The sequence below is a fragment of the Corapipo altera genome, unplaced genomic scaffold, assembly GCF_003945725.1.
Source record: "Corapipo altera isolate COAL_440 unplaced genomic scaffold, ASM394572v1 61553, whole genome shotgun sequence".
NCBI classification, from domain to species: domain Eukaryota; kingdom Metazoa; phylum Chordata; class Aves; order Passeriformes; family Pipridae; genus Corapipo; species Corapipo altera.
Window position 1 is genome coordinate 3,725,208 of NW_020884918.1, and position 13,295 is coordinate 3,738,502.

Genomic DNA, 13,295 nt, shown 5'->3' on the forward strand with positions numbered 1-13,295 from the left:
CTTTATACCAAAAGTGACTATTAATCTCCTAATGTGATGTATAATGCAAATAATATCAACAGACAGGAAAATCAAAACTAATAATAAAACACAGGTTGAAGAACAAGGTTGAAATACATAGACCAGTATTCTTATATATTCTCCTTTTCTCATTTTAAATGATGATGAATATGAAGCACAAACACAGGTAATTTCACTGTGTCTACACAATCAGTGTGAGACAGATTTTGGAGACAAAATGATTATTTTATGTGAACTGTTTATCCTATCTCAGATAAGGTTAACAAATGTGTAGAGAATGACGAATGAAAGGTGGTTGTAACTACTTAGGTATTGGTTAGATGAATTGAGCCAGAAAAAAACCCAAACAAATAAAAACCCCAAACAATTTTGGGGCTCAAATCCAGTTGTGGCTTGTTCAGTCCAATACAAACATCTGATCTTCTATATAAAAAAAAGAATGGGAATTAATTTAAAAATGGAATATATGTATATGCATGTTTAAGGTAACAATAGAAATGTTCTTAAAACTTTTTGTGCTCTAAATATAAATATGAATAGTACTTTTGTGTCAAGATACCCCTTCCCTGATCTAGTAGATTTGTTCCACCTTTGTCTTCTTTCATTTCTTACGTGTTTGTATTTCCCTTGTTTTATCCTTTTTCATTATTTATCTTGAGAACAGACATAAAATTCTTTATAGCACTAACATTTTTTGTTATACCTTATATAACCGCAGAATATTTTCAGTCCCATTTTATTTTTTTTTTTTCTGAAATTCACCCACATATTTCCAGCATCTTATTAGAGATGAGTAAATGTATTTTATTTGATGCATTGGTGAATGCATTACTTTGTTAGGAAACCTCATGGAAATTCATGTGCTTAATGCTAGAGTGCCTCCCATCCCACACCCATTTCAATTAGAGTTTGACATTGACACAGCCTTAATGCCCTCAACTGCTCATTTGACACAATCTCATGCAGTGATATCTCACCAAAACAGGAAGCTGCTTTCGCATCTCGTTTGTATTATGTATTCATTTTAAGATTAGTCACATGGTTAATGAGCATCTTGGAGCCTGTCCAGTTTGCTGCACTATGTCATGCTTCTTTTCCTGATGCTCTACTTGCATTAACTCTCTGTGATATTGCCAAAGACTGTGCAGAGTGCAAATTGCTCTTAGCCACTTGTTCCAGAAAATTATCATATCCACTACCACTTGGAATCTATTCCCTTTGTTGACTACAATTAAATATTAAATGTGTGCTGAAATCATTTCATTTTCATGAAGTGCTAACCTCTGAAATTTTCACACATACAGTCTAATACTAATTTTGTCCTTCCTCTCCTCATTTACTTACAAAAATAATGTGTTTCTGTCTCAAAATTTTGAACTGCAATGTCTGTAGCAAGCATAAAATATGGCCATTATTCCCACATTATCCTGAAGGGATGTTAAACTCAAAGTGACAGCATTAAAATTAGCACTTCAGGTAGTATTTAACTTTTTAGTCAGTGTTTAATCTGCATTTTAAATGAATACTGATACATTTATTTCTGTATTTGTGCGTATACACATTTACTTCCGTCTATATATATTGTCTGCAGTTTGAGTTTCTCAAGATATTATCAGCTTTTCCAAACTAAGGCAAACAGCTAAAATAAAAAAAAGTTTCATACATCAGAAGGGAACATTTATTGTGATAATTTATCTAGATACCTTATGTCTGATCTACACTGTACAGAAGATTTCTCTGAATAAACACTACTTAGAACAAAAATGCCCTAGGTACTTACAAAACCAAACCAAAGCAAAAATAAAGGCTCAAAAATAAAGGCACCAAAAATAAAGGCACCAAAAAAACCTTTATAGAACAAAAACCAACTACATCCCTCAAATAAATCCATAGCAATCTTTAAAAAGTCTTGCACTTTTGTGACATCACAACATCCAGTAACTTCTTCAAAAATGGAAGTACTTCTTTTATAAACTATAAATACAGAAAGAAAAATGTGTAAATAATTCTAAATCTATTTGTATATCTCTTTTAGAATCAAAATTAGCACATTTGAAGTGTACGTATGTATGAAATAAAAACCTGTAAGCATACGTATCCCATAATGTAGAAACTGAAATGTCCTTTTAGCAAAAAATTCTGCATCAGCTCACAGTAACAGCAGCTTTTTCTGACCAAGATTCTCTGTAATATTTCAGAAATATCAATGGATAACAGAAAAAAAAAAGTTACAAGTACAAAGAGCCATTATATTCCTTTTTGTATATTTCTGCTATATTGCTTAGAGATACAAATCACCATAGAAAAAGAAAACTCTAAAGCTTAAATAACATAATGGTTGAAACACAATGGAGAAGGATGATAGGGAGAATCCATGTTCCTGAGGACTATCACAAAAAAGGTAAAAAATAATGCTCTGCATCTGTAAAGCCACATGATTATTACTGCACAAGGTTTAGGATAAATCCCTAGTGGTGTGTTTGGAGAGAAGAAGAATAGAGAAGGGGAAGTACATTTGATAGCATATTAAAGTGAAAGGACTCCTCTGTACTCTCTGGTCAATAACATTAAGCATTTTTTACCATAGCCTCGTGGTACATTAGACAGTAAAACAAAAAACTCAAAAAACCAAACAAATTATTCTAATCCCTTTGTAAATCTCACTGTTTTATCAGTTTATAGATGAAGTATAAAATGCAAATAAAATAAGGAGGAAGAACAAAACCATCTAAAAACCTTAAGAAGCCAATTGTCTGTGGGTATGCATCTGTAAAGCACGGTGTAGGTCAGGACAAAAAATTTATTTATTATACAAAAAGAATCAAAATTCAGAACATTTTTTTAGGATTGAGAGGATTTGAGCTTTTATGAAATAAAATATGAAACCCAATTGACATCCAACTCTTATTTAAATCAAAGAAAAAACTTTTGTAGATTCCTTGTTTCAGACTTTTTATGTGTTCCTAACTGATCATACAAGATGGTTTCGTGGATCTTTTGTATGGACCGAATATTTTTTTTGGTTCTGCTTTTCAACTAGAATATCAAGCAGATTATATCAGTTCTAGGGTCATGTGCTTTGGAAATGGTTTATTGCCCCCTATATTTACATAGATACAAAACTATATTACAGGAATCTACAGAAATGAAAAACAGTTGAAATTATTATTCTGCTCCCATGTCTATGCTTAAAATGGGCAATGAAAAGTTAAAAAGATTATAAATATTTTGGTAGCCCCTGGGTCATTGTAATCTTGTCCATAAAACTGAAAGTGATGGGCTTCTGGGATTACAAAGACAATGATGCTATTTGCAAAGACCCCTCCATTTCACAAACCCTCACCCCATCCATTTGTATTAGGAGAGCTTTTAGAAAAAGCTCCGTCAAAGGCAAGGAGTTACAGCATCAATTCTGTCAACATTACCTTCTTATTAACTTGGGTAAATTGGCACGGTTAAGTATCATAGTCACTGCCATCACAATTTCACACTATAAAAAACATAGAGAATGGAACAGGTAGTGCAGGAATATCAGAAAAAAATAGGTAGGTATTTATTAGATTATTATGTCCACATGAAACAAAAGAAATAATAGACCTTATCTTAAAGCTCAGCTGGAGAACTGTAAACTCGGTAGATTGGTTAACATTTGAAATCTGTGGATTATCATTTAAATACACCATGGAACTTTTTTTTTTTGTTATTTCCAGACGATATCACCCTCTCAGTGATTTCTACAGAAACCCTTGTTCATTTAAGATGCCTAAAGACAAATAAAACTGCAGGTAGGTAGAAGCAGTTATTTCCAAAGAAGAACACAAAAATGTGGCACCAGTGTACCCCTTGATGTTCAGGATAGTCCATGAGTTCCATAAACAAGACACAAATTGCTGAGGAATGAAAGTGGTCCAAAATGTATGGCACAAAGGAAAGGCAATAAATTGACATCCAGAGAGATCAGTGACCTCAGACTGAGTTGAAAAGCTATGTTTAATTTTCTACTTTGCCACTCAGCCAGTATGAACGCACATTTCATATGTAGACTGGTTTATTTTCATTCTTTCTGCACCATCTACTGCTGTGTTTACTGTGAGAAACAAAATTCTGACTAAACAGTTCACTGTTCTGCTCTAAGATGATAACTTTCCCGTGACACAAAGCATCTGTTTGTGGCTAGCTCCTCATGACTTTTGAGGAACAACATTTCCTCTGGTAACTCTTGCCATCAACATAGTCTTCTCCCTGACTGTGCTCATTTCAGACCACCTTTTTTTTTTTTTAGCATGATGGTCATAATAGTAAAAATATGCCTACCACTGGATATAGAAAAACCCATGAGATTAATTCTGTTTGTTGAGATCGGGGACTCAAAAATAAATAAATAAATAAATAAATAAAAAATCTCAACAGTATAATTTTTTTTAGTATATTGACTTTTTAAAATCTATTAGTTTTTTATTACAGGTGTGACAACAAATGACACCTTCTATTTTAATTTTTTGGTTTTACGTCCAATTTTGAGGAGTCATACCACAAATTTATCCAAGATGAAACACACATACTTGGCCCAAGATTATACTCTTCTGTTTTCTACATGTTTTAGAGCATGAAAATTAATAAGTCTTTCTCAGGATGTCCTCAGCATGTTCTGAGAGACAGAAGTGCCAAAGAGATAAAAACCTGCACTTCCAGTTCTGCCTGTAGCCAGCCGGGTGAGTTTGAATTCAGCATTTCATTTCTCTGTTCTCTGTTTCTCTCTCTTCTCCTGTTTAGAGTGTTGGTTTTACGGAGTAGCAGCTCTCTCTTGCTCAAGGAGACCTTCATCCTGATTAGGTCCTCAAGGCATTCCCGCAGTAGGTACTTACAATGCACCACAAGCTTTCCTTCTCTTTATGATTATCTATTATTCATATTGTGGTGGTGTCTAGAGACCAATAAATTGAGATTATGATAAGATACAATATATGGATAAATACTGATGGCAGGTGGATAGGTCATATAATAAAGATGGGTGTAAGTACATAGCTTAATGGTGCCAGTAACTAATAATGTTCTTCTTTTCCAATTAGATATAATGATTATTATTTTTTTCCTGAGTGAAGCAAATGAATTTGCAGAAATTCTAGAGTAGTTTTACCTTCTTTAGGGTTGACACGTCATATTTTACAGGTTTCTTGACAGTTTTAAAATTACTGGTGGCATGAAGAGTTTATGCATTTTTGTTCATTATAAAAATTACCACAATCTACTAAGACTTAATATCCAGGAAAATGGATGTTAAAATAAAAAGAAACACTGCCATTTAGCAACATCAACAATATTGTAGGGGTTAAATCTGAGTTTGAAATATTTGAAAAGTTCAAAGAAAATAAAAATTTGGTTTGTATGACAGGATTGGAAGATTTTTATTTTTGTTTTTCATTAAGCAATTTTTGTAAATGTTGATTTTTTTAGTGACTTTCCCGCATATTGAGCCCAGGCTCTTACCATCTTCTGTCTGTTATAACTAAATATTATGCATGGATAGTCCCCATAAATGCAAGGACTTTTTATTATAAGTAAAACTAAATAATAAAGACATTTAAATGAATAAACATGCAGTTCTGACAATTGGTCAACATTTAAAGTATATTTCAGTGTATTATAGACTAGTGTGAATAATTTTTATTACCAAAGTTTATAAAATAGGTAGACTCAATGAAGTTTAGCTGAGGACATAATCCCAGAGCACAACTCTAGTGTGTTGAATTGAGTAGTCATTGATGTCTCTAGAGAAGCTCAACTAAGATTTTATTCTGGAAAATAGTACTAAAATAATAAAACTTAAAAACCCAAAACACTCCAGATGGGGGCTTTTATATTATTTTAGTATTTTGAAAGTTTATTTTCTATTTTACTGTATTTTTTCATATTCTCTGATTATAGTAGCACAAGTAACACAATAATAGTTACAGCACATGAATCCACAACTCTCCTGTTGAAAGATTTTGTATAAACTACCCATGATAATACCATGACACAGTTTAATTGTCATCAAAAAATTAAGCAGTAATCTAAAGTTCGCAAATCTTGTTTCTATCTAAGGGCTATTTAAGAGCAGCCTCTCACTGTCTGGCAATCTCAAATAGGCAGAGAGATTGAAAGGGGTGAAGGAGAGAATAATCTCTACTCACCTATAGTTGGATCATGATAGTCAGGGAACCGATGGCTTATGAACTGCATTGTCATTGCTGGAGAGAGAGACAGAGAGAAGAAAAAAGAATAATATATTTAAATAGATACAGGGAATAGAGCAAGCAGATAATTCAGTCATCCTCAAGTATCAGCTTAGAAAGTGAGTCCAAAGTTTGTTTTATGTCTACTTCTGTAACAATGCAGTGACATTACAGTGATGATAAAGAATTAATAAATGGAGAAAAATATGAATCAAACATTTTTGTCTTAATTTCTTCCTTTTTAAGCTTCATTATATCAATTTCTGTATTAAAATGTTAAATCTTATCAGTACTTGGTAAATACTGATAATTTGATATTGCATATGCATGAAAATTGCCATTACAGAAACCTAAAATATTATTTTTAAGGTTGATTTATAAACTTTTCATAGTGCTAAAAAATGCTACTGACTGCAGTGCCTGATTTGATTTCTGCTGTATTTAGGAATTCATTACACTTGATGCAACAGGTGAAGGCTTCTTTTAACCACCCAGAGCACCTTTCTTCTGAAGAGATTTTTTATTCCTGAATATTACCTCCTCTCAGAAATTTTAGGAAAGTTACATGAGACTTCAGGAAAACTGCATTCTATCATTTTGAAAAGGTGACATGGTGAAAGTGAAGTTCCAATTTATGTAGAAAGACAGAAACTTTCATATCCTGTTCATTGTATCCACTCCACCATATCCTGTGCAACGTGACATTTGAATTTCATTGATTTTGAATAACCATGAAAGGAAATTTGGGTACTCAGTGACCACATTAATATCATCAGTAATCAGAACAACCTGGGAGGTTATGTTATCTTTTTTTTTTTTTCTCAGGAGTTTAAATTTCAGACCATTGGAAAAAGAAACATGTCTACCAAACACAGAAAACTGAAAATAAAACATTTTCAAAATTGAAATAAGTGAATTCTAATTAAATGGGGGGATGGGAGGGGTTAAACAGAATTTTTAAAATATTGCTTGATTTTTAAGCCAATTTCTTCCTTTTCCTTTTTTTTTTATACCAGTATTAAAATTTCTCTATAGCTACTAAACGGATATTAGTTTAAAAAGGTACTCCACCTGAAAGATAATTATTAGTCAAAACACATCAAATCCAACATGAGATTTGGCCTTTTGCTTTGACCATCTCAGCTACTTTCAACAGCAGAAGTTTTGAATAAGAGGCGAGACATTTTAAAAAATCTATGCATAAATACACCCATTTTTTTGGACAGTATTGTTTTATTTTAATGTTTGCCCTCCTCATATTTTTGAGAAACAGGGTTTAAGGAGATAGTTTTGTGAAATGATACAGACAAGGAGTATTAAACATTTATTACCATGTTAATAAATTATTGCATCTTTAGTGTAGACAAATATAAATGCTAAGAAGCAGCATTATAAATTCATAGTTACCCAGAGAGGGTAACTGTAAGAAAAAGCTCATTCAGTCTATACATATTATAGTGGAATAAATCCACGTGCAGTGACATTCATGTCTTCTATATTATCTGTTGTCAGATGCATTACTTTTAAGTACTGTGCATGTTTGGACACTTTTATTTCCAGGACACCTGTTTTTTTGTTTTTTTTTTTTTTAGTCATGACAGATTTTTAGGCACCTCCATCTGATTACTGCTAATGGTTCATGAAGAATAAATTGATGTCTAATGTAATCTGCCTACTTTGCTCGTAGAAGCTGAGGCAACTAGCAGAAATGCTCTTCATATGGTTCATGCCTGCACTTTTCCAGCTTTCTGAGGCCATGTACCACAAATGAATTCAATTCGTTTCACTACCAGCTGCTTTTTCTTGCCAAGTATTCTTTAAAAAAAAAAAAAAAACAAACACAAAACCCCAAACTACTCTATATCTAATCTCTTTCTCTTTCCTTTTGGAGCTGTGCCTGTGTCACAAAATCTGTTGTTACCACTGAAACAGAGGAAAACCAGAATTCACAGTAAACATTTTTCCTCTCTCCTGAGGCAGCCCCAAATCAATACGTCATTTATATCTTCATCAAATCCACAGGATCTGAGAGGACTGAAGTAATTTGAAAGCATGATATTGTATTAAACACTAAATTTTCTACTGCAATGTGCAAAAGTGGAAGGGTTCAAAAGGCATGTGGATGTGGCACCTGGGGGCACGGTTTAGTGGAGGCCTTGGCAGTGCTGAGTTAATAGTTGGACTTGATCTTAGAGATCTTGCCAATCTAAATGGCTCTGTGATTCTATGATTATATACAAATTTATTCTGGAGAGGCACAGAATTTGAGAAAGGTTTTCAGGAAAGTGCTCTAAGTAATGAAATGAGAATTCTTCACAGTCATCTGGCCAGGACAATGGTGAATAAAGCTTCCTTTTCCATACATTTTGTGCCTCAACTTCTTCCACAACAGCCCTTTGTCAATGGCTCCTCCTAATCAAAGGAAGTTCTTTGGCCTCTTCAGTCCTTGTCACCTCTTGCACAGGGATTTAGTGCCCTTTCCCAGAAAAAGGGTTCAGAAGAAATTGAGGCACACTGTTGGTTTTTTTTAATCATTTCATTACAATGTAAAATAAGGAAACTGGGGTATAAGCGGTGGGAATTACAACCCATCTTCCCTTGTGTGTTCTTTAAAATAAGACTTCGTATTTTCTGTTAAACCCTACTGCATAAGAGTGCAGCAAGTATTTTCAGGGCAGCTGTAGCTGGACAGCTCCTCTAAGGGAAAAGAACAACTGGTTTTTGGCTACAAACAAACCCTTTATTCCACCGGGATGGAGGACAAAGAAGTCTCAAAACATCAGGTCTGTTGTACAAAACCAGTCTAACCCAGTTTTACCTAGTATTCCACAGACTTGGCTGCTGGATGGGCAGAAATTGGTTCCGGATGAGGGTCAGAAGTTCGTGGAATTCTTCCCAGAGGAAAAGAATATTCAATCATCATCAGACTGAAACCACACAACTCAGCTGGAGCCTTGGGAATTAGACCTGCTTATAACCTACCCTATCTGGGCTGTCCAGTAGGAGAGTTGTCTCAGCTGGAATATGCTGGCTTCTTCATTGGTACTAACATCAGCTCCAAATTAATTTTCCAGAGTGAATTAATTTTGAAAACTAATACAAAAATGGTATCGGTATTTCATGGTGCTTGATGAAAACACTCTCCTTGGTTCCTTGGGTTTTCCTCTTCATCTTCTTTTCCGTGTAGATTAACACTCACACAGAACAAATCCAAGTTGCCATTTGGATATTTTTGTGACCATTTTCCTCTGAAAATCTAAATAATACTGCAACAAATTTGTACAGATCTATAAATTAGGGACTCTTAATTCTAATTTATGCCACACACAAAGCACTGTATCAAAATGTGTCCTTAAAACAGGATATGAAAACAGCATAAATTGATAAGACTGATATTTGAATAAATGTATATAAATGTAAAAGCAAAGTCAGGTAAGAAATGGTTAAAAAAATCAAACCATTTTAATCCATAGCAGATATTGTGAAACATTTTGAATTGCAAGTTGCCTGAAAATTTTTAATGAATATTTTATGACAGTGTGAAAATCATTTCATTTAAATGGGACATGTACATCACACAGCAGCTATGATAAGTAAAAGGATCATTGTTTCAGATGAACAGTATCTTCTTTATATCCATCTGTGGCTAAGCAAGTGCAGGTTGTCTCATCTGAATAAATATAAGCCTCATATGCATGAGTAACTCTGCAACTTTAAAGTTCTCTTGTGTTTTTAAAACAAGAAATGGATTCAGGTCTTGTATTTAATTTTTATTTTTTCCAAACTTGCTTATCCAATGTTCATTAACTATCTTGAAAGGTATACATGATACCTATGTTGGCACTGAAATATATGTATTTTCTATGAATAATAAACTCAGTCTTCTCTTCTAGTTTCAATATAATTCCTAAATCCTTCCTAATAATATTTTATTTACCACTGAGTAGGAAATGCCACACTTAAAAAAAGTCTGAGGTTGCATTATTTATTCTGAAGTATGCTTTTGATCAGTGCAAAAATACTAAATTTCATGTAAAGAAGGTACCAACTTTGAAGAATACATATGCTTGAGTGGACCCACAAGACAATAGCAAAAGTGCTTTGAAACTCCTGCAGCTGTGAGAGCAGAGAGAATAGAATCCTGATGTCCTTCTAATTTGTTCTAAGTTTGATTTATACCAACAACTTTAAAAGCAATCGTATACTCATTTTTCAAGGTTGGAGAGTACGTTGCAAGCTTACACAATATTCTTTATGGTAATTGTATCCCTGATGTGAATATCTCATCCTGACCTTCTTATCCCTTTTTATTCACCCAAGAACTTCCACATATCCATGTTCTTACGGGTACTGGTGCAATACTATAACAAACCCATTTTCGGAAGAATCTTTACCACCGTCACAAAATCCTACACTTGAAATAGTCTAACAAAATTATCACTGCAGCTGAAGCTCATGGATCAGTGATTCAATATGGTTGATTCACACCATTTTAATTTAGATCCACTCTTCCAATGAATTTTTAACTTGTGTTTTTGTAAATATTGGGGTTTTAATGAGACTGGCAGAGAAGATGGATTTAAAAAAAAAATATAATATGGTAAGGTCAGTTGATTTGATCATGAAGTTCATGATTATATAGTTCATTAAGTTTTTGAAGTTCATGAGCATATAGATATTATTAGCATAAAGAAGGTGGTAAAGAAACTACAGAGTCTAAAACAAGAGAGTAAATCATATTGACAAAGTATGAACCAGAGACACTGGCATGAAAAAAGAAGGGATAAATATGTTTTATTTAAAAATTTAAGAAGTAACCTTGCCTTTATCTATCTATTTATAAAACTTTCTAAAAACGTGGTCAGGGTATGTTGAACATACTTGATTTTATTATTTTCATGAAGTGTTTGTATACTACTAAATACATAAAAATGTTATGATATAATAATCTATTTCAGCAACCAGAAAAGCATTACATTGCTACTATTTAATCTCTGAAATTCTGGACCATTTGAACAGTTCTTGTCTTTCTGACGGTTTCATACCCACAAGATCTTAGGTACCATCTTCTAAAATGTGATCCTTTCAAAAGCTCGCACCTGAAGACTGGAATGTTGACTTCTACTTCATTAGCTTGGAAAAAAAAATTCTGTTTCATTAGCTCGGAAAAAATTACAAACACCCTTATATCTAACTCTGAATTTTTAGATTGACTCCTCAAATAAAAAGTTATTTGCAATCATTCTTCTGCCCACTGAATCTTTACCAATAGACTTCGTAATAGCAAAACATTTTCTGTAACACAATCTCCTTCATAGTTTGGGACAGTCTTTACCTTACTTTTTTTGCTAAAGTGGTGGGTGTTTTTTCATCTATTGAAGCTGAAGACCACAACAAAGAGTAGCAAGCATCAGAAAGGAAATCTTAAAACCAAAGTCTTTTAAATTAAATCTGTCTTTTTAGAACAAAAATCAACACACAAAACCCTAGCACATGTAAATTTTAACCAGAAAAAAACCCCGTCGAGTTATTAGGTCAACCAGAACAGAAACAGGAAACTCTTCCTTATCCACTGAGTCACTACAAATGGATCCATCCACTAACTTGGGTTGACTTGGTCATAGCTGTATCAAAAACAGTGTGACCAGCAGGACAAAGGAGAGAATTCTTCCACTCTACTGTGGTCACCTGAGACACCACATGGAACACTGCGGTTCCATCCAACCCAAACCATTCTGTATTTCCATGATGATGTGAAAACGCTGCTCAGGCTTCCACGGTTCCATGAAAAATTATTTTCTTCACCTCCAAGGCCTACCCATCTTCTATATGCTGTCGTCACTTCTGACTTTCCCTGTCTTACATTTCATTTCCTCACTGGGAATCCATACTTGTTTGCCAGGAAGGTCACAGTCTTTCTTTTTATCCAGAGTCCGAGACATATCTCTCATTTTCTTGTTAAAAAGCATAGCACACAAAAATACAGGGGAAACATATTAATGTAAGTATCAAGAGAAAAACAAAGCAAAGTTAAGCCAAATATTAGCATTTATAGTAATAGAAATAAGGGAGCTAGTTTTGTTCTTCATACTCTGGAACTAGAGAAAGGCTTGTTAATGTAGTTTTGTGACCTTTACCACTGTAACTAAAATGGGTTGAACTGGAGTTAATGGTGACAGAGCAAAGCAGAAAACAGTTTTCTTTGGAGAATATTCACAGTTTTATAATTCCTCCTCTTGCATCAGAATGAAACAAAGGAATTGATGCAGAAATCTATATGTTGAGGCAATATGTACCCTAAGAGTAAAAAAAAAGCAGACGAGTAGAATAAAAGCTTCAGAAAAAAAAAGAAAAAAATCTTGTTTTAATACTCATTTTGAATGAACAAATAAAAATCACTAATCTTAGAGAATCTCTCAACCTACTCTTTCTTACAAGTGTTAGATGTAAAGATATGAGTTCTCACTATTTCCCTTCAAGGAGTCATTAGCGGAACAAGGGTATTTAGTAGGTACTGGTTACATCTTTTCAGCATAGACTGAAGTTTGAACAGACAAACTGTGCAAAAATTCATCCTAGACTTGAGAAACTTTCAGGAAAACTTAATTCAGCAAAAGTACTCCCACTGCAGAAAAGTTTCACTCATTCTGAATCAGCATGTTCTAGTGAAAAATGGCTGTACTAAAAACTTCTGCCTACCATTAATATCTACATCCAAACTCAGCTCCTGGTGCACTATTGGAAGGCAGAACACAGTGTGTCATAAAAGTTATGCTAAAAAAACCATCTGGTATTTAAGGAAACAGGGAAGTAGATGAGAGTTGCATTTACTTCCCATATAAGAGACATCATCATAATGTGATACAAATTAACAATAATGACAAGGTAGATTGCTACCACTTACGAATCATTTCTTCCGTAGTATATCCCTAATCCCTTCCCAAAAATCTCCCACAAAAATACTGAACATTCCCTATCCTTCTTAGCTTATGTACCATGGCAAGATGCATTAATAAACAGAAATGACTGCTGGTAAATGCTGCCATTAGTGCATTTACC

The 13,295-nt window shown here is 33.7% G+C and overlaps 1 protein-coding gene across 1 annotated transcript in view; it reads right to left on the reverse strand.

Moving 5' to 3' along the window:
• The window catches only part of RIT2 (Ras like without CAAX 2), a 173,363-nt gene that overhangs the window by 121,885 nt on the left and 38,183 nt on the right, over window positions 1-13,295 (reverse strand). Inside the window, exon 2 of the mRNA XM_027656129.1 lies at window positions 6,195-6,251. Coding sequence (XP_027511930.1) covers window positions 6,195-6,251 — 57 coding nt within the window. The remainder of the gene's footprint in view (window positions 1-6,194; window positions 6,252-13,295) is intronic.